Source organism: Lepeophtheirus salmonis, chromosome 1, assembly GCF_016086655.4.
Source record: "Lepeophtheirus salmonis chromosome 1, UVic_Lsal_1.4, whole genome shotgun sequence".
Classification (NCBI taxonomy): Eukaryota; Metazoa; Arthropoda; class Copepoda; order Siphonostomatoida; family Caligidae; genus Lepeophtheirus; species Lepeophtheirus salmonis.
The window spans coordinates 46,310,961-46,338,285 of NC_052131.2; the positions used below are offsets into that span (position 1 = coordinate 46,310,961).

The 27,325-nt window shown below is 31.3% G+C and overlaps 1 protein-coding gene across 1 annotated transcript; it reads right to left on the reverse strand.

The window, feature by feature from the left end:
- Positions 1–2,698: 2,698 nt before the first annotated feature.
- LOC121131816 (uncharacterized) lies at positions 2,699–21,113 on the reverse strand. The gene is made up of 8 exons (XM_040727206.2): positions 20,557–21,113; positions 10,566–10,895; positions 7,815–8,051; positions 7,689–7,751; positions 7,384–7,608; positions 7,067–7,322; positions 6,823–7,001; positions 2,699–6,761 (listed from the first exon to the last, which is right to left on the reverse strand). Exons 1-8 carry the CDS (start codon positions 20,654–20,656, stop codon positions 2,779–2,781), a joined length of 5,373 nt encoding a protein of 1,790 aa, XP_040583140.1. The 5' UTR covers positions 20,657–21,113; the 3' UTR covers positions 2,699–2,778.
- Positions 21,114–27,325: the final 6,212 nt, after the last annotated feature.

Genomic DNA, 27,325 nt, shown 5'->3' on the forward strand with positions numbered 1-27,325 from the left:
GAGAAACTGTTGTAGAAATTCCTTGTGTTGTTTGAATTGGTTGAGCAGAGAGGATGATCTCCTTGACACCCCCATCAGGGTATGTATGAGTGACCTTGATGGATTCATCCTCATTATTGGGTGTAACCTCCGTCAGTCCAGATTCAATTTTTGTTGGTTTATCATTTATGACAAAATAAGGAACTCCATCCTTAATGTAATATTCACTAACATTAGGAACCTCCTTTTCAAAATCTTCAAAGCTAATTTCCTGTACTTGATCAGTACTGACTTGGTTGGAATATACAGAATTAGGCGTTGTGAATTCAGAAGCATTTGGGCTACCCGTTGTTGTTAGAGTTTCTTCTGTCAGTTGATCAGATGGAACTTTAGCTTCTTTGACACTACTGTCTGGACTTATGTTAACAATAGAAAGAGTTCCATCATCATTAGGCTTGACTTGTGTGACACCAGATTCAACACGATGTGGTTTATTGTTGATTACAAAATACGGAATACCTCTATGGATGTAATATTTTGAAATTTTGGGCAATTCTTTGACAAGATTGTCAAATGAAATCAATTCAGGTATATCCTCAATTTCATCATCTTCCAAAATTAGACCTTCACTCAATGTTGTAGTAACTGCGTCTTGGGATACTGTTGTTGTAACAACAGCATCAGAAGAAGGTGTTGTTTCTCCAAGAGAAACTGTTGTAGAAATTCCTTGTGTTGTTTGAATTGGTTGAGCAGAGAGGATGATCTCCTTGACACCCCCATCAGGGTATGTATGAGTGACCTTGATGGATCCATCCTCACTATTGGGTGTAACCTCCGTCAGTCCAGATTCAATTCTTGTTGGTTTATTATTAATTACGAAATAAGGAACTCCATCCTTAATGTAATATTCACTAACATTAGGAACCTCCTTTTCAAAATCATCAAAGCTAATTTCCTTAACTTTTTCATTCCTAAACTCATCAGTAAATACAGAGTTAGGCGTTGTTGATTCAGAAGCTATCGGACTACCCGTTGTTGTTTGAGTATTTTCTGTCAATCGATCAGATGAAACTTTAGCTTCTTTGACACTACCATCTGGCCTTATGTTAACAATAGAAATTGTTCCATCATCATTAGGTGTGACTTGTGTGACACCAGATTCAACACGATGAGGTTGATTGTTGATGATAAAATATGGAATCCCCATTCTGATATAATAACTATTTACTTTTGGCAATTCCTTAACTAGATTTTCAAAAGTTATTGTTGTAGGTCGCACTATACGTACAACTTCCTCTTCCTTCAATTGGCCAGAGGGAATTTTAGCTTCTCTTACAGTCCAGTCAGGACTAATATTTGTAATAGCAACTGTTCCATCTTTGTTTGGAATGACACGAGTCTCACCAGATTCAACTCTGTATGGCTTGTGGTTGATGACGAAGTATGGGATACCATCCTTTATGTAATATCTAGTAATTTTTGTTAATGTCTTGACTAAATCCTCAAATGATATCATTTCTGGTCTTTCTTCATCAATGGCATCATCTTTTTTTAATTGGTCAGTTGTTATTTGAGCTTCTTTTACAATTCCATCTGGACTGATGTTAACAATAGAAAGAGTTCCATCATCATTAGGTTTGACTTGTGTGACACCAGATTCAACACGATGTGGTTTATTTTTGATTACAAAATACGGAATACCTCTATGGATGTAATATTTTGAAATTTTGGGCAATTCTTTGACAAGATTGTCAAATGAAATCAATTCAGGTATATCCTCAATTTCATCATCTTCCAAAATTAGACCTTCACTCAATGTTGTAGTAACTGCGTCTTGGGATACTGTTGTTGTAACAACAGCATCAGAAGAAGGTGTTGTTTCTCCAAGAGAAACTGTTGTAGAAAATCCTTGTGTTGTCTGTAATGGTTGAGCAGAAAGAGTTATCTCCTTTACACCCCCATCAGGGTATGTGTGAATTATCTTAATGGATCCATCCTCACTATTGGGCTTAACTTCTGTAAGTCCAGATTCAATTTTTGTTGGTTTATCACTTATGACAAAATAGGGAACACCATCCTTAATGTAATATTCACTAACATTGGGAACCTCCTTTTCAAAATCATCGAAGCTTATTTTCTCAACTTGATCTACAGGTAAGACGGTTGTTGTGTCTTCAGATTGGAATGAAGTTGTTTCAACAGAGCTAGGAGTCGAAGATTCGGAATCTTGAGTAAAAACAAATGGTTTGGGTGAAAACTTAATTTCTTTGATTTCCCCCTCAGGTGTTACATGTTTTACAGAGAAAGTTCCATCTTCATTATTTTGAATTATCTCAGTTGTACCAGATTCTACTTTTTTTGGGAACACCATTGAAGAAGAAGTAGGGAATACCATTTTTAGTGATGTATTTCTCAATGTTAGGAAGCTCTTTTTCTAATTCCTCTATAGATATTCCTTCTACAATTTCTTCAATAGGTTGTACTGTAGTTGTTTTATCTAATTCTGAATCGTCTTCTTGAATATCAGATTTGGGCGATTGAGTTGAAGTTGATTTTTCAGATTTTGATTCAGTTCCAGAAATTATATTTGTTCCAAATTGTGAATCCTTTTCTTGTGGTATTATTGACTTTGCAGATATAACAATTTCTTTTTTTGTTCCATCTGGAAATTGATGCTCAATTTTAATGGTATCAGTATCTTCATTTTGCTTATACTGTGTTTTTCCTGGTGTAATTTTATGAGTTTTACCTCCTATAATAAAGTAAGGCTCTTTATTTTTGGAGTAGTATCCTGTAACTTCATTTATATTTTTTTTCGAAATCATCAAACGAAATTGGTTGAACTTCTTCAAAAGTTTGAGATCCATCACTAGGGTTACGTTGAATTTCAATCTCTTTGATTGATCCATCCGGCCTTTCATGCCTTATTAAAAGTGGCGTACTCGAGTTGTCTTTATTTTCTACTATCTCTGTTTTTCCAGGAGTAATTCTATAGGGGTTGTCATTCAATATAAAGTATGGAACCCCGTTTCTGATGTAATATCCCGTAACATTTTCAATATTTTTTTCTAAGTCATCTATGCTAATTTCTGGGGTTTTTTCATTTTCTAATGTAGTTGGAGATTCTTGTTGTTGTACTGGCTTCCCTAAATTAATTTCTGTTACCAACCCTTCAGGACTTATGTTTTTTACAACAAAAGATGAACCATCGTCATTTTGGGTAACTTGTGTTTTTCCAGGCTTAACGATGTAAGTCATATCATTGATAATAAAATATGGCACATCGTTCTTATTATAGTAACCAGTTAACTTGGGAATTAAATCCTTAAGTTCAGTGATTGTTACTTCTTTTACTTGATCAGGTTCCTTGCTTAATTTGATTTCTTCCAAAGTCCCATTAGCATTTTCATGTTGTATAATTAATGCCCCATCTTCTTCACTTTTCTTAATATTAGTTTTGCCTGGTTGAACCTTATGTGGTTTATCGTTTATCATAAAGTAAGTCACTCCATCTTGTACGTAGTATCCAGTAACTTTTGGGATAAGATTCTTCAGCTCATCAACTGTAATAACAACAGGCTCTTCTCTAGGACTATGAGGAGATCCAGAAGATAATTCTGTTGAGCTTATTCCCACTTCAATATCATAAATTGTTCCATTTGGAAAGGTATGTCGAATTGTTAGTGGTGAATTAGGTTGATCTGATATGATCTCTGTTACTCCACCATTAATTGTGTATGGTTCCTCATTAATTACAAAATAAGGAGCACCATTTTTAACATAATATCCAGATAGATTTGCTAATAAATTCTCGAAATCTTTAATAGCGATGGAAGTAGGCTCTCTATCAGCAGAATGTGTAGCCAATTGTATTTCAGATTTATTGCCATCAGGGTGAGTATATTTCACAAAAATAACAGAATTTTTATCGTCAGGGATAACTTCAATCAAACCAGGTTCTACTTTATATGTTTTGCCTGCAATAATAAAAAAGGTTACACCTTCTTTGACAAAGTAACCAGAGAATTTTGGTAGTAAATTTCTGAGCTCTTCAAATGTTATTATTTGAGGTTCACCATACTCTAAAGATGGATCCTCAGTCACTTTTTCTGTCGAAATAGGTGACCCCTTGTCTAAGGAAGGTTGGTACTCAACCTTTGGCTTCATTCCCAAGTATATTTCGTAAGTATTGTTATCTTGATCAATATGCCTTATTATTAAGGATGATCCATTTTCTTCTGGGAGTACTTCGGTGTTACCGTCTTTAACTTTATGTGGCTTTCCATTGATAATAAAATATGGTACACCATTTAAGATATAATATCCCGTAATTTGAGGTATTAGTTTCTCAAGCTCTTTGATTCCAATACTCTGTACTCTGTTATCTCCAATTGGTTCATTAGTTATGATTTCATGAGGAACGCTTGTATGAGAAGCTTCTGAGTTCTCTATACTTACTTCGTAAATTGTATCATTGGGATACACATGCCTAATAATAAGGGAACTATCGTCATCACCTTTTGAAATTGATGTACTCCCAGGTTTGATCACAAGAGCTTCGCCGTCAATAACAAAATATGTTACTCCATTTTTAATAAAATAACCTGAAACGTCCGATATACTCTTTTCAAGCTCCTCAATTGTTATTTCTTTAGTTTTATCTTCATCAAGAATAGAGGGAACTAAAGGTGAAGGTGTTGAACCTACTTCTGAGCTTCCAAGTTTGATCTCGTAAACAGTAGCATTAGGAAATGTATATTTGATAGTGAGACCCGAACTATTTTCATCTTGAATGATTTCCGATTTTCCTGGTTCTATTCTATAAGATTTTCCATAAATTACAAAATATGGAGTACCATCTTTGATATAGTAAGCAGACATTTGTGGAATAAGTTTCTCCAATTCCTCAATGGATATTGATTCATAAGAATCAGTTGGATATGTCCCTGAAGGGCTTCCTGAAGATACTGAGCTACCTCCGAGTTTAATATCGTAAATTGTTCCATTAGGGTAAGTATAAGAAATGGTAGGAGAAGAGCTTTTATCTCCAGGTATAACTTTAGTCATCCCTGGAGAGACCACATAAGGAGTATTATGAATCACAAATCTAGGTTCAGAATTGATTTCAAAATATGCTGATATATTTGGTAACAGTTGTTCCAATTCTTGAATTGTTATTTTTTCAGGGACTTTTTGGGATAAGACGGATACGTCTTCTTGATTTGGAAGACTAGTTGAGGATGAATCATCTTCCAGCCTTGGTGTAACAGTTGTCTGAGTTGTAATTGGAGATATAGAATGAGATCCCAAATCAATAGAGTAGATAGTGCCATCAGGTAATATGTTTTTAACTTGAGTTGGTAAACCTTTTGGGCCATATACAATCTCTATCTTGCCTGGTTCTACCTTATATGGTTTTCCCCTAACAAAAAAATATGGACTGCTTCCAATAAAATAAAACCCGCTGACCTCTGGAATGAGCTTTTCTAATTCGTAAATATCTACTATTTCTGGATTATTTTGAGAAAGATTATGAATTGTAGGTAATTGACTAACAGTTGGTAGAGGAATATCATTTTTGATTTTGATTTCATAAACGCTATTATCAGGCTTAAAATGCCTAATGATATAGACACCACTTTCAGAGCTAGGGACGATTTCAGTCTTACCAGGTGAAATAGCGTAAGGTCTTCCATTGATCATAAAATATGGCGCACCATCAACCAGATGATAAAACTCAATATCACTCAATAGTTTTTGAAATTCTCCAACATTAACATTAACAGGTTCGTTTTTGACTTTTTCATTCGAATTATCAGCATTGGAAGCGAATTGATTAAGTCTGATGAATGACATTCGACCTTCTGGATAAGTATATTTAATTTGAGGAATACCAGAGACCTCATCTTGAACAATATCAGTTCTACCTTCACCAATTCTATTTGGAATTCCGTTTATAATAAAATAGACTCTTTCAGTGATAGTGTAATAATTTGATACTTTGTCCAAATTTTTTATTAATTCAGGAAGTGAAATAACCTTAGGGTCAACAAGTTTAAAAGATGTAGGAGTTGGAGCTGGAGATTCGATATTGGTCAATTCGAATTGCTCCTGCAATCCATCGGGGTGAGTGTATTGAATTGTATAGATATTACTATTCTTTTCCAAAGGTTGAAGAACTTTTGTAGTACCAAGGGGTATGTAATACATTTTGTTGTTGATGTAAAAGTATGGTATGCCCTTATTGATAACATAAGACTTTATGGTAGGGGCTAGCTCCTTGAGTTTCTCAAAGTCAATTGACTCAGCGTTTTCAATTTCTTTATTTTGTACCCTTTTACTAGATACATCAATGGTAGGCCTAGTAACGATTTCCGAATCATCGATATCATCTTCATTGTTCTCTTCAACAACTTCATTCTCAGCACCAGGACAAGCAGGGAGATTACATGATTTTTCTTCTCTTAAATCGCCATCGCAGGAACCTCCGTTCTTGGATGGTAAAATAACAACTCTTGCTCTTGATCTAGTAGAAGGACCACACGTCGCAGAGCATCTGGACCAACGCGTCCATGGACTAAGTAAGCAATTCTCAGGCAATTCTGAATCATCTGAAGGAAGATTGCTTGGTGTTGTAGTTGTAGTCAAGCTTTCTTCAACGCAGTTCTTATCATCTCCATCTAAATACAATCCAGGTGGGCATATGCATCTATAATCTTGAAGAGCATAATCATATGTACATTTGTGTGAGCATCCCATTGCATCACAATGATCAACAGGGCCTACAAAAAAAGTTTCATGAGCACATATCCAAAAACAAAAACAACTTAAATTATCACTTACTTGAGGCCTTGAAGGATCCAGATGCGATCACAAATCTTTGGAATAAAATTCCTCTTTGGAATTTAAATTTATCTAAAAGTGCATTAGTAACATTCTTTGGCTTGATAATAAAAGGAATTGCTACATAAGCTTCTTTCAAAATATAATTAATTCTAAAATTACAAATAACACTTCCAGGACTGAAAAATAAGATATCAAATTAATATTTAATTCAGAACTATAATTCAATTATGCTTTCCCTCACCTAAATCCTACAATAGTTATGTCAAACTTGGCTTTATCCCTGATATCTGAATCTTCCATAATCATTTCTAAAAGACTATCTTTAATAGTGGATGACATTTCTTGAAAACTTTGAGATTCCTGATTCTCAAGTTCAGGGTTCCATTTCTCACTTGTAATTCTAAATTGACCGTTAATTTCATTGTCTTCGTACTTTTTAAATTCAGATTTAGACCTTCCAAAAAATTGTTTGCGTTTTTTCAAAGACAAGACTTGCTCTGAAAATAATATATACACATATAGTAGGACTAATGAAACACAAAGTTACACATTAATTACTGCAAGTTTTGATGGATGCACCAGATGATACTCTTAAGTTCCTTCTCACAGATACTTGATTTGACTTAAGTCTACATTCTCTTCTAAGAATATGATGAGAAAACAACGAGCACTCAATGTATTCTGAACACTTTCCACGACATTCACTGAATGAACTAATATTTTGTAAAAGTCTCAAATCTCCTCCTTCGAATTCCAAATTACGGTAAACACACGCATTATCGTCTTCAAAGAAAATGACAACATTTTAGATTTAAACCCCAATTTTTGGCATATGAATTTTATGTATGTTAAATTTACGTTACCTGAAGCAGAAACTCTGTTGTTACTTGAGGGAGTGATTTGAGTAGATGGTTCAGCTGACTCATCTATTAATAATAAGTGATATTTTACTTTTTTTCTAAATACAACAAGTGGTAATAAATACTTACGACAGGCTTTGGGCAAAGACCCTGAGACATAACCCTTCTTAGGAATCAGTTCTCCTTTCCATGCCTTTAAAGTACAAACATGTCTAGTTTCATTCATCAGCTTATCAACAGACCAATAGCGACAACGTGGAGTGGATGAACACAATCGAATACATTCAAATGTACCGGATACAAAACTAACACTATTTGGATACAGGTCACCGCCTTCCAATACGGAATCATCGGAGTATAAGCATTCTGTAAACAGGACATATTTAATACTGTAGTACATTTATTGAAGAAAAAGAAGATGAGGTTATAGAACTCTCCCGATCTTCATGATAAATATACTAATCTAATGATTAATCACAACAAATTTGCTTAGCCATTGATTAAAATTGCCTAATTTGCAGGAAATAGATAATTACTACGTAATTTGATAAACATATCGATGTTGCATTCAAGTAATACTTTTAAAATATACCTACATACATAGGTATAAGTAACGATGTAGGTATATGTAGTGTTGTGTCAGTCCAGTCCAGCCTCGGGAAAATGTCTTAGGACTATCAGTAATACTAAATAAGTTGTAGAACTGAACTGAACGGGACTGCATACTTCAGTCTTAAATATGGAATGACAGAACAATAAATATATCAATATATTCTTTTTTATGTCAGATCATTAACTCCCCCCTTCTGTTTAAATATGTTCAAAAAGTTAAATGTTAATCCCGAGGGCTATTATTATATAGCAGACCCGGACACTTAATAATTGTGTCTCGCTTAAATCTATTTAAACTGCTACTTCAGAATTGTACTTATGATTTATAGACTTGATTCTGACTCATAAAGTAACTATATATATTTAGTACTGTGTCAGACCTCATTTAAGACTCGAGACTGCATTTCCGTCCAGTTCATTCCTGCATATAAGTCCTAAAACTTGATGAGGACCCTCAACTTTATTTCTTATTTTTTTAAATCAGTTATATTACTTACAGTCTTAAGGACCGATTCCAAGAACTGATAGGACCAGCCCAAAGACTGGACTGGACCGAATAGATAAGGACTGACATAACACTAGTTATATATTGGGGTTTGATCAGGAAATTCTAGGCTGGTGTGAGACTGCTACAATTTTAAACAATACATTTGAACTTCGATCTGGACAGATCTCGCTCCGGCTCCCATCCAACGTTTTTTTAAAAAAAAATTAACTAATTATAGGTACAATAATGGCTCAGATGCGATATATGAATAAAGATGTTTGCTGTGTTTTTTTATTTTCAAAAGTCCTTAACTTTTTACATAATTTGATGGCCTCACATCTATAATATAGATATTTAAGGAGTTAATTATGTATTTAGTAGAAAAGAAGCAAAAATAATAAATAATTACAAGGAATAAATCGATTGTTTCCAATTGAAGGACACTTCATTTGGTTTAATTTGTTAAATTGAGATGATCAAATGTATTATTATAAATAATATCTTCGTACATACATAATATATATGTATACAATGTTAATGGATGAAATTGAATACGCTTATTCATTCCTTCAATAATTTATTGTTACCGTAGTCTTAAGGTTTTTTTCCTTTTTTACGAATATTTGATTTTACAAGAAAATGTAGCATTGAATTAGCAAAAACATGAAGGACTTGTATTAAAATAAATTGGAAAAACATCTGCTTCAAACTAAATTATTCGGAAATAACTAAGTAAGCAAGAAAAGTTATTTTAAAGAAATAAAAAGACAACATATTATGTTATTAAGACATTCCTTAAAAGCATGAAGCATGATATAAAAGAAAGGATGATTCGAATATCTTAATTAGATATATTCAATCAAAATCTACAGAGACATTCGGCAAAAAATAATTTGATCATTATTAATAGATGCTGAATCCCATGAATTTGATTGAAAATATAGGGCGGACAAATTATATTTCAAAATGAATTTGCAGAGATGAAGGGGAAATCTGATCTCTTATTATGATTCATCTTTTACTTAGATAAAATGAAAAAGAAATAGTTTCACTTTTTCTTGTTCATTGAAAGGACGAGCAACACAAAGAGGAGGTACCTAATAGTAGTAATAATAAAAAGAAGTACCGTTAGGTATTTTGTAGGCCCAATAAGAGAAATTTTTAGTGAATTAGAAAAGAAACTCATAAAAAGGGAAAACGTTTTTGTTGTGGAGAAGTCTTCCCAAAAAATTTTCGCACGCACGCCAGTTGACCATAATTTTTAAAAATAGGTCATCAGATAGTGAAATATAATAATGATCTTTGCATTTTTTAATATGTGACCCGTCGTCACATAAGGAAGCTAGAAGGATTTTTCTCAAAATTGAATCTGGATTACATTTGTATTCTCATCCGAATCACCCTCAATTTCTATCTACAAATTATTCTTATTCACTATTTGGGTGCTTCGTAAATTGCACTTAACGTCGTCAAAATTAATTGTCTCAATAACAGAATGAGAAGTTGATATAATTTATTTGAAAGGGGCCATATTGGGCCATATAAGACTCCTTATTAGGTATAGCTAAAATTCTTGTGTATCAAAACTCATCCTACAAATTTGATTATAAAGCCTATAATTGACTTAAAAGTGTCTATGAAAATTTGGGATGTATGAAGTAAAACAAAATATATTGGGGTTTTCTCCTTTTTGGTTAAGATTACTTTTACGTTGACGTACTATATATTCAAATACATGTATAAAGGGCCAAATATGCAGAGAAACGCTGTTATTTTCTTACCTGTAACATCAGAATAACATTCAAAACTGAGCTCTGAATCCTTTTTCCATCCAGAGCCGTCAGCATATTTCCATGAACCCGTTGGAATATTTTCAATGCAGGGATGATCTGCTCTATTGGCGATACCTCCATTAAAACTTCCAGGATTTGGACCAATCATCCATAATCCTCTGGATCTTGTTGTCAAATAGAATAAATATTCGTTTCGTTGTTCATTTTTGTAGATGGGGCGGCTGCTAAGAGTTCCTACTTGGTGATAGATCCCTAGGCGTGAGCTTTGAAAGCGCGTAGATAGCCCATTGGATGACACTTTTAAACCAGAGCAGCATTCTTAAAGAAAATTTAAAAATAATATAATTAATTGATACAAATGAATTTATTATTACATCATAAATATACTTTTCTTTGAGTCAATATTGACTCAACACCCAATGATTAATCATACCAAGAGTCCCCCCCCTTGTTGTGAATAAACTTGCTCTCAACACATAAAGAGGCACAAACAAATAGATGCTAAATAAATATGTATTTAATTACATAATTCAACGGAAATCCGGAGATGGAAACACAAATAATCATTTTTATTAATTTTTGATAATAATAATAATTATTATTGTCCATGGTTTTGTGAGTACCTACATATATTTATTCCACAAAACACATCTAAAATACTCCAACATACATATATTCATAATTAGTCAAGTGGAACTAAGAATTAATGAACTTTACATTCACAAAGTGCAATGACTTGAGCTAATTAAACGTATGATGAGTTTAATTTTTTCTTTCTTTAGTAAAGCCTGCAGAATGTCTTTATTTGGTAATGAAGGAGACATATCATACATTTAGATAATAAAACAAACACATCAATCAGTCAATCTATGCATAATAAATATTATTCTTCCAGCAGAATACATAATTCAAAACACGCAAATATGAAAAAAAGGGTAATCGGAATGTAATAAAAAAAACAAATGATTTCTAAGACTATATTCATTAACTTCCTGTTGTTGAATAAGACAATGGAGAAACAACAAGGACAACAAAACACAATCATCTTGAAGAGGAAGACCATTCCTTAAGCAAATAGTTGCTTCTGTCCTTACGTACTTCGTCTAATACATCAAAAATCTTTATAGAATTTCTTACTATTGTTTTGTAAATTTTATTTTACAGGGTCATTGAACTGAGAAGAAGAACATAGAATGATTCCTTCTTCTTCTCTTCCTCTTGAATGGTTATCAGGAAGAAAAAGAAGAAGATGAATCTTAACAAATCGACAACAATCAAAAGCACTAAAAATGGGTTTGAAGATGTAGCAGCCTCTTTGGAAACATACATTGACCGGTCACTTGTGCAAAAATAACATCGTGTTAATCTATTATTAGCAACAGTACAGGTATTGGTTGTCCTTGAGAAGAGTGCGAGATAGAAACATAGTAAAAAAACTCGTTTCCAAAGTAACGTACCAAAAAAAAAAAGCATACATATAAACTCTCTTTTATTTTTTTATCAATGAATAGAGGAATACAGATGTTTAGGTTTAGAAGATTTAGCGGATATATAATCATCACGTTGACAGGCCTCGACGGTCCTTACAATTAACCACTAGCTAACAGAGGTAGTAAATTTGTTTTACTAACTACGTAAAAAATTTATTAGGCCAGAATACCACAAATATTGTATGATTTTTAGACTAGTATGGAGGTACTTTGATTTTAAAATTAGGTTAGTTTTGAAAGTACAAAAAGAAAGGAATATATATTTTAATTAAAAATCACCCATAATATTTGTTTTGAATGTCTATTCAGTAAATGAGACGTTGACACAAGATAACTTACTTATGATTTGAACCAAAAATGCATGTGTATATGTTGTATTTAAGGTACGGCCAAGATACACAGCACCCTACACTAGCCGACTGGTTTTTCAGTAGCCACAGTCAAGCGTGGTTGTCGAGCCCTGCATTAGACTATCCCATTAGACTCATTAATAGTTCGTAGTCTCTTTTTCTTTTAAATGTCAAAGAAACTGATGCATTAAATCAAACGAATGATAATCTACTAACAAGAGACGGCAACAGAGAATAACTTTCTCTTGAAATTCCTCCGCAAAAATTATCATATCAAAGTATAAATAAACGATAATTATATTTGTAACATAGCTAAGCATATCTACATACTTCAATTGAAAGAAAAAAAGCAAATATTTCTTGAGGCGGAATCAAGTCAAGTGAAACGAGAAAAAAAAGAAGTAATTATTGTGTAGATTTTATATTTATTTATATATTTTTTTTAACTAAAGCAAATCGAATAGAGAAATATTTTCTAACACAATGTTAATTATTAGTCAAGCAGCAAAGGAGAAATACATACAAAAATAGTCAAAAGTCATTTCCTTAGTACAACATTATTGTGCTGGATAATATAAATTCCAATGTATTTATACATAAAGAAAAAGACAATTGTTGTATGTGCAAATTCTTACATAAATACACTAACGAGAACCAGATGGTCACAGATACCACAAATCATTTCATGCATAGGAATATATATATATTATATACACGATACTGCAAAATCACAAAAACTAATTATTAAGACTTTTCAATGCTCTTTTAATAGCCAAAGTTAATTTGGACTATATGTTCATACTTTATATGAGTACATTCTATTTCACACTCAATCCCAGCAATCAACTTGGGTAAATGTTGTCACCATAGAGAAATAAATATAAATATAAAAATGACAAAGTATGGAAAAAAACAACAACTCTTCCATGTCCTTCAGCTATTAAGTTTTGCTGAAACAGCCAAAAATTTCACAGGCTGATTTTTTCCTCCTGATTTTAACATAATAACTACTAGTAGACGACAAAACGCAGCAGCAGCATTAAAGTTTTATCAAAATCAGAGTATTTAATCTCCCTCTGCCAAACTAAGCCAAGTGGCGAAGTAAAAACCCTCATCACCTCTCTATATATTTCTTTCTGTATGGTTACCGCCACTTACTATATTTATTTTTTAATGGAATACTTTTGATCCTATTTTCTTTTAATAAAAAGTATTTTTAATCATGTTTTTATTTTAAGTAGAAGATATGTTTTTGGTCTTTTATTTAAAATTAAGTAAAAAATGTCGTCTTATTTGTTATATCTCTTGCAAAAAAAAAAACAATTACCGTCCATTGAAATATGAATCTGCCAGGCCACAACTGTACCAATGGCATCATAGCTCGCACTTTAGCGGATCAGTTCGAGATATGTTTTTCATAACTCTAATTATAACTAACTTTGTAAATTGGGAGATTTATACCGAAAGTTAGCTTGCTTCAAAGCATTGTTCCTTCTAATATCAATACTAGAGATGTGAATCAAATCCTAAATAATATTCAAATAATGGGGTTTCTAAGTTTAAACGAGGATTCAAAATGATTCGATTATCCGTCAACAATACTTGAAAATGTACGATATTCGAATTTTACATTTTCCCCGAATAATTTAACATCTCTAATCAATACTCTTCTTTAATTTGTACAGTAGTTCATTACTTCTTTTAGTCTTTAAGTCAACTATTGGAATTTATAGAATAAAAACTAAATGAAATTTTGAACACGTGTAGTCACAATAAAACAAGTTTTACACTGGCTAGGCAACTATAACTGAATTGAGACTCAATTTCAGTTCGAAGAAACAACATGTACCCCTTAGGTGTGAATATATTTTGCTACTAATGTACGAGAACCATAGGGCTCGAGCTATCAACTACTGTTTTCTGCATATTATGTGGACTTAAACATGATAGGGAATTTAAGTATCTTGCCCAAGCTTATGGCAACATATTTATAGTAGTAAGTAACATGTTTTTTTTAAGTAGTAGGTGCCTATAGTACATACTTATATTCAATCACACACTCCCCTTCTTTGTTCATGGAAACATACCACCTCCATATTACATAGTAGGAGATAAAATATCAGTTGCCTAGCAAATGCAATTCTTAAGAATAAGTCCCTTCGTCTATGAATCATAGATATTATTATTATAATCCCCTTTTTGTAAAAAAAACATGTTATCTCTAAGAAAAAACATAAGATAAATGACATGTTTTAGGCTACAGAAAAATGCAGTTAAAATATTACTAGGGCCATTACTAGGATTTTCCTTTTAAGGCGGTCTTTTTGACAAAAATTGTTTAATATAATATTTTTTCAAGCCATATTTTTTTCAATCCCTTTATTTCGGAAAGACAAATTTAAAAATTGCATATTTTTAATGAAAATTATCAATTTCAAATTGTGACAAAAAAAAATTAAAAAAATTCTTGACGATATACTTTTAATTTTTGACAAAAAAAAACTCTGCCTTTCGACAAATTTGGGATCAAGATTTTAGTCAGCCTATACTCCCTCGTAGCCATGGGCCTGGATACTAGGTAAATTGGAATTATTATACCACCAGGGGTGTCCACAAGGTTGAAGGGGTTGAGTACCTCCAAAAAATCGAGGGATCTATGTCGTTACCACCCTAAAATTATAGGTTTGCAAAAAAAAAAAAAAAAATGGCAAAACATTGAAAAAAGAATTCAAAAAAATAAAGATAATTTGGTCAAATTCATTTTTTTTAATTAAGCCCCCCACCAAATAAAAAGCTACGGACGCCCAAATATGCCCAAAGGTGGAGTTTGAAATTTGTTCCAGAGGGGGAGAGGCAAATTTGATTTATTACATACTACGTATATAAAAATATACATATTCATATAATCAATCTTAAGTATCCGGGTACCCTGACCCTCCTTCAAATTCCCCTTAAGATTATTCACTAAAAATATTAGCAATGTTCTCACGCAACCTTTCTACTATTATAATATATATGTTGTTGTACATAGAAGTTGCAATTTCTTTATCTTAAAATCCCGTATTTAATTACAAATTTGGTCATTCTAATCACCGATTATTAATTGATATTATCATTTCATTTTGTTCTATTAAAATTACATGGTTATTATGTATTTAAGAGTAATAAAACTGAGGGCATTTGAGCTTTATACTGTAGCATAGAATACTTATATTTTAGTAGTTTGCAATCAAATAATCTAAGTTTAAACCACTAATATGCTGATCATTCATTGAAAAATTCAATTATTGAATTATATTCATCCAAAGTACAGTAAATCCTTCAATTAAAATTAGTTATCTGATTTTATGATTGCTACTTGTACAATTTCCTTACACAAGTTACAATTTGTACAGAATCATAACTTGTTCACAACATATATATGTATAATTGAATGTTGTGAATTAAAGGATTGTTCAAATAAAAAAATATCATCAATTTTTACATAATATATATCTAACAAAAAACGGTTACATACACAGACAAATAAACACTCTACTAAATCATTCTTTACCTTAATAAATTGCTAATTAATTGCACGCATTGACTATGCGTGCAATTAGCATAATATCTTCATATTATGTCAAAAAATAGAAATTAATACCTATAAATGGCTATAAGCTGACAGTATGATTCATTTATGTACTTGTCAGAGTTCTGGGTGCTTTTTTTGTATTATTGAGGTATATATATAAGCTCCATATTATGTATGTTTGTAGGTATATAAAAAAAACAAAAAAAAAACGAGAAAAACAAAAAAAAAAAGCTCATCATCATGTCTCTGTCTACTTGTTTTTCAACTTCATTTTAAGCAAGTGTTTCTGAGGAAAGACCAATAAAAGAAGCTGAATATTACTGTACTCATACAAAAATGCAAGTCACGATACATGTGTCGTCGCAAATTTTTCTTTCTTTCTAGAACTATGGACTAGGTACATCATGTGAAACTCTGTATTACGAAGAGAGCCTCAAGCTATAACTGATATATTATGTACAAATATATAATATTTGACGACTACAACACGGAGAAAAATATGGAATATGCTAAAATTATAAAAAAATCAGAATTGTTATTGCAGTAAATACATAAAAAAAGTATGGATCTGTTAATTTTTTAACATAACCTATTTTATGTTTCTTGTATGCCAAATCCAAAGTACAATTCTATTTGTTCATTTGCATACACATAACAAGTTGATTATTTTCTATCAGGATCATAAAAGATCCATCAATTAGTTCCTTAATACATCTTTAAATTAATAAAATGCATATACAATAATATGAAATATATAATTGGAACAATCTATGATAATTTCGATAGATCCTTGTTGATATTATTACATATATATATAATATGATATTAAAGTAATCAAAGATAAGAGACTATTGAAGCTTCCTTGTATGGAGTCTATAGAGATGGGTTTACCTATAAAAATTGGGCGCGGAGGAGAGTAAATGACTGTTGTTTTTTAACTGTAATTCTTAATATATGGAAAGGTTCATTCTCAATGGATTATTCACCTTTTAGCCCAAAAATACAATATAAAATTTGTCAAATTCATATAATTCAAAATGGTCGTCAATACTTAAACGCCCTCTATTCGATGAATCCTTTTTTATGAATAATTTACGTTCAGTACTTGTAATTGATTTAAAATCTTATGAAAATTACTAATTGATAAGTATGCACATTATAAAGTCAAATGCAGTACAGAAGTTATCCTACACATAAATAAATTTTATAAATAAGTCATTTTAACAGATCAAAATGAAATGATAGTATCGGAGTGTACTTGGTGTTATAATAATTAAACAAGGGATTATTATGAGATGAAGAAATTGCACAGAATCCTCCTCATTTGTACTCAATATATAAATAATTTATGTAACTCATAACTCTACATCTGGAGTAGAGACTACTATAAAGTTATATATTAATACAGTGATTCTCAAAACACGTACCCCATGGAGTATTTTTCTAGTGGTAGATCACTGAAGCTAAAAATGCTTTGATCTGGTTAGGGACTACTTGGATGAAAAAATATTGATAATCCCTGTATTAATATCTACTTCTCATCAGATTGAAAGTAGACAGGAAAAAGAATTTCATAGATTATGATTACATTTCATACGATGAACGAGTCATCCTTCCTCGCGGTAATTGACAGCAGCTCAACAAAATGGAGATACGTAGATAATAATATATATATTTATTAAAACAACTTAGGGTTTCTTCATCTTTAAACACATATTCTTCTCATAGGTACATTAGATCTCCTCCTAGGGGGAGTCTACAACAACAATAGCGTGTACTGCACCCGTCACACCCATTAATGTTTATATTTAAATACGGATACTTGGAAATAATAATTCATTCTTATATCTAGATCATTTTCACTCAAGTCACAAAAACTGCATCATAATTAAACACCATTGACATCTTGGGTTTCTATTAAATAAAAAAGTACAAATTTCCAATAAGAATTGATGAAACTTCCTCAAAGACTGCTATATGATTTAATACTAGTAATTATAAGCAATGATATTTGAAGTATGAATATCAAATATCTATATAGAATCTGAAAATAACAATCAAATCTCAACTATTATTTTTGTTTTGGTTAAATTAGGGACGATAAATGAAGGATAATTGGAGAAAATATATGATCCTTGCAAATATCATAATTCATTTATTGTCTATATAAATATGAATGTATAATCTAATTCTGTCTGATATTAAGACAAACTAGACTTTAGGGAGAGAGATGAATTTTTGATGAATGAATAAAAGTACTTATCCATCAATAGGATTTGAAATATACACTCTTTATATGAATAAAACTTTCGTTAAATAAACTAATAATATCTACAATTGTAGAAAACGAAATGCAAAATAGGAATATATTTATGTATGTACATATTATAGAGTCTCCTGTCATTATGTTGATCAAATGATAAAAAAAAATGTATTTATACATATTATAATATCTCACTATTAGTACAATATTTCTCCATTAAATATTTTATTTAAATCCTGATATATTATGTTAATTTGTGAATACATTTGTATGATATGTTTGTATTTGAAATAATTATATGTACTTGGCTATAAAGATGAATATATATATTAAGTATTTGAAGCAATAGCAAAGTAAAATCCAATATCCTTTCATAATTTCTCTATGTATAAAATACAGTCTATATAAATATATTTTAAGAATAGAAGAAGATCTTCTATTTTCGATTCAATTCTTTTTGGGAAATCTATATTATAAACACAGAAGCTCTCGGAGCGGAGCACTCAATTAAAAATCATATTTCAATAAACTCTAATTTCACGCTTGACTATGCCATCAGCATTAACATTAAATTAACGTAATATCTACTCTTTGATAAATACACATCATCTAATATATTATCCACTACTTATAGCTAGTATATATGGATAACCAAACCTAGAATGACTAATTCCAACGGTAACCAAATCATGGGATAGGAATTCGTTTAAATAACTATGTACATAAATGCAATAAGTGCATTTCGTAATGACCAAGATTAAGGGGAATTCTTCGACAAGGAACAACTCAAAAAAATGGACAATAAGTAGACAAGAGAGTAATTATAGCAAAAATTTCTCGTTATCAAAAATATAATAATACTAATTACTTTATAGATACTACATGAGAAGATATTATTTTGATTCATCTTAAATTTAATATATATATATTTTTTGTGTACATATGTCAAAATCCCGCCCACGATGCAATGAGCCTGTACCTACTTGTAATTTCGTGAATGATGATGGATACGCCAACTTCCCAATCATGGTAATATCCAATTATATGTTACTTAGGCATCATATTTAATAATATTTTAATTTGTTCTTATACCTAATTCTTTTTAGAAAAGGGTTACATCATGAGATGATCGTTTGCTCATTCAAAATATGCTTGAGCAAATTAATAGGGCAAAAACATCCTAAGAAAAGAATTAACATATAATATCTAATGCAAAATCATCAATTAAATACATTAGAAGATTTAATGTTTCTTACTCATGAAACATTGGTTCTAACCCATAATTTTATTGGGTGACTGGTGATTGGAGAGTAACCCTTCAATCAATAGGGAAGCAGCAATTTCATAAGAAAATAAGAACACACATTTTTTTATACAAGGTCAAAACGAAGGTGAATTTTTTGTTTAAGTACACATTTGTGCCCTTGAAAAGACCACCCTCTTAAAGGTGGTCATTATTGCAACTCTCTCAATCATTAACATAATTTCCCCCGCCCTTTTCAACTTGTTCGGAGTTGAGGAATTCCAAAAGGAAAATATGCAGTTTTTGAGAATGACCATCGGGCACATAGAAGGTATAAAATGAGTTATCACCGTTGTTAATACAATTTGTACCATTTGGAATAGGGAAGAGTATTTGCAAAATTCTTCCGTATATGCTAATAATAATACCTGCACTACTATTTTTGAGCACAAGGGCGCGGTTATTAGTTTTTTTATAAAATAAAAAACATACTGTTCTCGAATGAAAAACAACATGGTTGGTTGATCAAAGTAAGTAAATTACAGCCATGTACTTAAATAAACACTGTATGGAACTCATCCTTGAAGTGTGAATCTTTTCTTCAGTCAATCTTGTCATTGACCTCTTTTGAATATATGCAAAATATATATATAAAAATCATGGAAGAGTGTAAAATTACACCTTGATGAACCATGTGTATAAAATAAATATGGCTCATAGTGATGCAATTTTAAAGAACTTGCACAACTTTGGGCGTGTAAAGCTACCCAAATTGGTTTTGACCAAGGTTATGGGCCTACTCTTAAATCATGTTATATCCGTATTGAGAATGTGGTTGAACAAGTTTTGAAATGTAAATATTTCCGTCTTGCCATAGACGATCAAAAAAATTCATTCAGAAAATATAATTATTTATCATAACCATTTTGCAAAAAAAAAACCCTTGGAGAATCATGGTACTCGTATGAGGTGTCACCTTGGTACAAGGGATTAGCGAATCATGGGAGATGAAAGGGAAATAGAAGTAGGATAATGATATCAAGAGTCTTTTAGACTTACCTTGTTGTTGTGTGTGAGTTGAATCGATGTGAAGTAATAAAATAAGTAAAACTGAGGCCAGTTGGAGCCAGAGTATCGGTGACTTCTTCTTTATATTCATGGTTTGAAACCAATAGTTGTCTTTGTCCTATTTTATACTCTGCATTTATTTTATATAAATAATCACTAAAGCTATTATAAATGGGTCACTGCTCAAAATTAAAATCTCTTCTTCTTTTTTTGATAAAGCTAGATTCAAAATTTTATAGGATATATAATTAATTTGGGTCCGCTTCTTGCTTTTTTTAAAAGATGAAAAAAGTCAAAGTCTAGAAATGATAAAATATGAATCTTCTTCGGGAGATGTTTCTATCCCAAGAGCCTGACAATAACTGACTATCGACACGAATGTTGCCTCCACTAAATGGATATTTTCCTCGTTGATGGTCCGAATTTCCAGATACAATTTTTTATTATTCTTTCTTGATGAAGATGGGCATCTCCTCAGTCTCACACTACGTTTTATGTAGTACTAATATTGTATATTACCAGCGCGCTTCTAAGGTAAAGTAGAAGAGCACCAGTCACCATTCATAGGTACGCCTAAGGAAAAAGAACTCTCTCGTAGCGGATTAATATGATATTAGCATGAACCGGAGTAGGAGCAGCAGACATGTTATTTTTTATTCTTCATTTACTGAGTATTTTGCGAGTCAACTGCAACCAGCTTCCTGGAAGCGGGTCTGTTGTTGCTACTCCTTCTATGAACCTTATAAAATTGCACGTCAATCCACAAAATTTCTTCCCTACGTACTCTTAGTCAGTATTAATAAATAATGTAGAAATACGTCTCTCAGTCAAGATTTATACAACGTTACATACACAACTCCTACAAAAAAACCTCTTCTAAGTAAGAGTACCAACATTCCAGTTTCATAAATAGTCACCCTATTCTCAAAAATTGTCTAGATCATGCCGGTTTATATATATATATAATTATGGTTATTTCTAAACCCTTATATTTTTGCAAAGAAATAATCGCACGCTTCTATGTCAGTTCACCTATGTTAGGTAATGGGTAATGTAGCGTTATTCTTCCAAAAACCTTCTCAAACCAATTTATTTTATATAAATTATTCTGCACTTATACTATCTTTTGCAAATTGCCCATATAAGGTGGAAAACTGCCTTGGAGCGAGTGAGTGAGTAATGTTGGATATTTATAGGGGGACTGAGTTATAAAATATATCTTCGTCATTGAATTTTGTGTGGTTATTTTTAAAATAGAAGATTAAAGCTGCAGTTTAATGGAGTGTCTATCTAGGGCCTAGGTACATAATAGAATCCTAGATGCATATGCATAAGTTAGTGCAATGAAATTAGATATTTTTTATTTTTATAAACACAATGCATCGGGGGAGATATATGACGTCATATTTGTAGTCTACCTAAAATAAGGAATTAATTTTTTCATTTTCTTTTCTTGAAAGGAAAATCATTAGGTATTAGGTATATTTTTCCTCCTATTTTTTAATGGTTCTTCTTCAATTGTGACATTTTTTTTTCTTCTTTGGGTAGTCAGTCGTGGTAGTAGATATTGCCTGGTTTGGAGGTCAAACACCTTTTCATACATACGTATATAGTACCTACCATACACTTTATACACAATATATTAGAATCACCTATGGTTTTAGAAGGAAAAAGAGAAGGAGGGAAGACTGTTATGTTTGAAAGGAAAAACACATTATTTCTATGGTTCAAAATGGCTAAAAATAATAAGAAATAAAACTAAGTTTTCCTGGGATACTAGCACCGCAAATATATGTAGACAAGTCGTCTCAGATGTTAAGAAGTCCCTATAAGGACGGCTTAATGTACAAAAATAGCTACTAGGGCGCCTTTTATTGGATCAAAACCTGACAGGATCTAAAATTTAGGCAGTAAGAGGAAGTCTAACTTTTTCAAAAAAATTCAAATTACTGCGTAGCATCATTTCCTTGTGATATAAACTTTTCTTTGAGCTTGGTTTTTTCACATTTCATAATGTGTTCCATTATTTAAATATTGTTTGAAGTCCTATTGAGTTATTATGCAGACAAGTCGTGCCGGACGTTAATCAGTTCCTATATGGGCAAAAGATTATAGAACTGAGTAGTTTGCAATGAAAAAAACTAGCTTTAAAAATCAGAAAATAGAAAAACGGTTGTTGTGTGTGATTTTTCTTCCTTTTTGTTCATTATATAATGGGTTGTCTAGGTGTTAACCTCTACCTTTCAAGTGAGCATTATCGTCTATCTTTGGTGTATATTGTTTTAAAAATTATAATAACTATACATCCCCCAGAACTAATGCTATCTAGAATGTAAAATGTATGTTTTCCTCTTTAATAGTAGTAATTTATTTTCTAGCCCCCCACACAAAAAAAAAACAACATGTGAGAGGCAACTGATATTAACAATGATTTTAATTCAGTTATACCATATTTCTCACTCCCACCTTCTCCTCGCTTTTTTTTTATTAAGAAGATATTATATGGCTGTATAATGTGACGTATTGGCCATTAGGTAGTACATTTGGACTCTTTCCCTTTTAAGAGGGAAGCTTCAGAGCTCCAATGACGATAGCTACAACGGTCTCTTACATTTTTATCACGTATATGTACATTGTACATATACGTTGTATATATAGATAGGACAAAGACGCCTGAGAAAATAATCAGGAGTACCCATCTGCTACCTATGTATATTTGAGTCCTGCACATTTATGCATGTAGTTTTGTCTATTCTCTATTAATCTAATGATTGAAAAATATTTTTCTAATGCTTTTTTGAATAAGGTCCTTTACGACTCTTATATACTTGTAAGAACTATTCTGACCTAGAAAATATTCGTATACTGTGTATTTTATTACTTTAGTTTATTAGTAAAATTTTCTGCCCGAATTTTGTTGAAGATCAGGATGTCAATTCACAATATTGAATATAAGATGATGTAATTTATAACTTTGTATTCTTGTAAACATGGTCATACATCAGTACATGCTGGGGCTACATCCTCGAAATACAACAGCAAGTCAAATAAAACGGATAGTGGATGTTTTTTCTATAAAGTTGCAACTATTTTATTTCTGTGATCGATTATCCTTACCAATAGGTATAACATAACTCTCAAGGCATCAGACTTACCCATTGCTCTTACAATGAGAGGAGCTAATGATATTACAGTGGACGCTATAGTAGCCAAGACTCTCACAATTATTTACGCTTGCAGATCAAGAAGGACTCATCTTCCTGCAGGTCTAAACTAAACAATTGTAAGATATATAAAACCAATGGACTTTTAAACTGTACAAATTATATATTTTATAAAGGGGACTATCACCCCATCTTTAAATAACTTTTAAATCTGTAATGTTTTTTATTAATTTCTTTTTGTAATTTAAATTATTAATATTTAGTGGGATATTTTGTATATGTGGAAAGAATTTAAAAAAAAAAATCAGGATGTAAAATAATATGATGTATTTTATAAGTTTTTTCCTTGTAAACATCAATTTTTTCGTCAATTAATGAAAAAAGAATGTCATTTGACAACATCGATTGCATAATAAATCGGAAACGATACCATATTAAATCCATAATTGTTGATACAGTCCGGAACCTGATTAAAATTTGGTGTTATTCTTTGATAAAAACATTAAAATCTATTCGTTATAAAAAAAGACTTTGACTAATCTTTTATTCTTTTTTTTTTTATAAAAGACATAATTTTTGGGTGTTTGTTTTAGAAATGTTGTTTTTTGACAATATTAGTTTAATTAATGCTATCAAAATTATTTTTATTTCATATTCAAATTTTTGAAAGTATAATTTCATTTTTTGACCAGAACCGCCGTTATATACACGAAATATTACAAATTTGACACAAAAAAATGATCAAAATGTATATAATTCAAACATCAAACTTTGACACTGATATTCCAGTATTTCCAACTAGCACAGATCAAAAATTCCCTAGGGATGAGAAGGGGGGGGGGGAGGTGTCTCACACCTTCAAACTCCCCATCGGAATGGTCCTGGATATAAAATGGACAAATATCTCAAGGACAATTTATCTTATGGATGAAATTATGAAAAAAAACAAAAACACTTTTATAGAAGCACGAGTCCTTCATATTCTTTTAAGAATGGGTTATGTATTTCTAGAGATGGTATTTTTGTAAAGAACGGGTTTAGCCATAAGTAAAGGAAAAAAAGTTGTTGCCTGTCTCTTTTATCTTTTTTGTTGATTATTTAATAGATCTTTGTGGATTTAATATATCTCACTGAAAGAAGAATTCTCTCCTTTCTTTGGTGTCATTAAAATAAATAAATAAATATATATGAATTTTAATACAATTATCATATTTTCCCTGCACTAACGCTAATTTGAATGGAAGATTCTCTTCTTTTAGCAGTAATTCATTATATTACCCGAAAATAATATAATAGGCAGCTGATGTAAACACTTTACCTTACAAATTATTTTATTTTTTTGAAAGGAAAAAAAAATAATTTTCTTGTTCATTCTTATGTTCCTGATTTCGGTACAGCAGGACTTTAAAAGCAAATTTATCATTCTTTAAAAAAAAAGTTCTGTGCTTAATTCGATATTTGTGTCCTAAAATACATATATATTTTTAGGCAGTTTTATCTCACCTCGTCCCCGTTACCATGGGACTAAAAAGTGAATAACCCACAAAAAATATGTATATCATTCACAATTAAACAGTTTAAACTCGTAATTAAATTTAGGGACAGATACAGGCCTATCTACAGGCTACTTATCCAAATTCACTTATACTCGTAGAGATAATAATTGGGTACTTTAAACATTTTTGTTTACCATTAAATATATTTAAATGGAATCCAAATTTGGTATATCGGGGAGTAAAGGGTTAACGAAGCTCTTCATTTAGTTATATCTTCAGTTTTGCTCCCCCTTCTCCTTATGCTCTACAAAAATCCCATTCCTATCGATACTTCATTCATTACGAACGATTTCTATCAGGACAATGATGTCACGTGAAAGCACTCTAAAAAAACTGAAAAACAACATAGTAACCTTGACAATTTGAAGAATGATTTGGGAGTAGAGAACCTTAGCTGTCATAACGTTTAATTATATCAGTTATGACAAAAGAAGAGGGAAATAAGGAAGGACATTGACAAGAATGACTTCAATGTCGATCATACTCTGAGTCCAACAATCACTTACAATTTACTCTACGTCTTTGTATGAATAGACAAGAATGTTCAATCAGTTTTTGAATATCATTGAATGTTGTTGGAAAAGGAGTTCCAAAAGCGAGCTAAAAAATACAAACGATTTACATCTCTATTCCTGAAAGATTTATACTTTAAAAAATGGATCACATTCATTATGGATAAATAACTCTGTTACAGATCATTTCATTCTCTGTGTCACTGTCGTGTAACTATTGCATGTGCAGTTAGTTGTTTCTTTAATAAAGTAATCAAAAGTGACAAAAGGAATCAAAATAGAATATAAGTGTGAACAAAATGCAGCTCTCGTGTGAAGAGCTATTAATCTATGCATTAATTGAATAATTGAAGGAACATAAGTCTAAATCAGTGAGATGCATTTCATAACTGTTTCATTTGAAGTCATATTCCTTAGGCCTATAAAAGAAGGATTTGCACGCATTACGTCATACAAAATTCAAGGAAACGAGAGGGGATTGAATCATGAAGAGGAGATATTCAGGGGCGTCCACAGGATTATATGTGATTTGTTTTGTGGGGTGGGGGGGATTACTTTTTGGAATTTTGTTTGAAAAAAAATTCAAAATCCATAGCTATTCACAATAAACTGATTTTTTTTTCTTAATCTAATCCATGGGTCATTTGACTAACCTCTGCTAATATCATATTATGATATAGTACAGATATTATGACATCCCTAATCAATACTATATAATTACCTATAAAGAAAAAAGGATTGGGTATTCACAAGTTTCTTAACCTCCCCCCTCCTCTACTAAAGTGAGCCACATCCTACAATGCATTTAAATAATATTCATTGCTATTGCTAGGCACTTACTACCTATAATAATCATAAGGCTATTGTGAAATGACATATTTTATTATTTTACATAATTTCTTTCATTCAGTCATTACGGCTAAAGGACGACATATTTAGGACATCGTTTGAGAAAAAAGAAAGAAGGTGACTAAACCTATCTGCATAGGTATATATGTACCTATACAAAGGCATTTTTAATTAAACATACATAGGTATAATATTCAATTATTATAGGGTGATATAGATTATGACCTACTTTTATACACCTTGTGATGATGAAATAAGCAAATAACATGTAATATCATTCGTACATTAGCACATATTATGCCTATTTATGGATAATTAAGTTTCCACATAAGTATTCAGAAATATATAATATAATATATGTGTAGTATATCAACACAAAAGTCATCTTGAACAAAAATTAAGAAAATGATAAATTCCCAATGTATTGTTTTTAGTGTTGGATTTGTCTAAAAATATACTGCAAATCTATCAACCAGGTCCTAATAAAAGGTGTCCTTATCGTTATTTTATAGTAACTTTAATAGCTGAAGGGACGTAGTTACTAACTATGTCCTTTCAGGGGTTCAACATATGCTCATTCAAGAGACAAGATATGAAGTTGAACGTATGAGGCTAGAACTGATTAATATATGTTCTAGCTATCATTTATTATTTTTTTCTTAAAAATTATTCAATCCTA

Excerpts from the sequence above, each read along its gene's own strand:
- LOC121131816 (XM_040727206.2), bottom strand. The coding sequence starts at position 20,656 with ATGAATATAAAGAAGAAGTCACCGATACTCTGGCTCCAACTGGCCTCA. Across the intron at positions 7,002-7,066 it reads ATAACTATTGTAGGATTTAG|TCCTGGAAGTGTTATTTGTA; the intron begins GTGAGGGAAAGC and ends CTTATTTTTCAG. Across the intron at positions 6,762-6,822 it reads TGGATCCTTCAAGGCCTCAA|GCCCTGTTGATCATTGTGAT; the intron begins GTAAGTGATAAT and ends CTTTTTTTGTAG.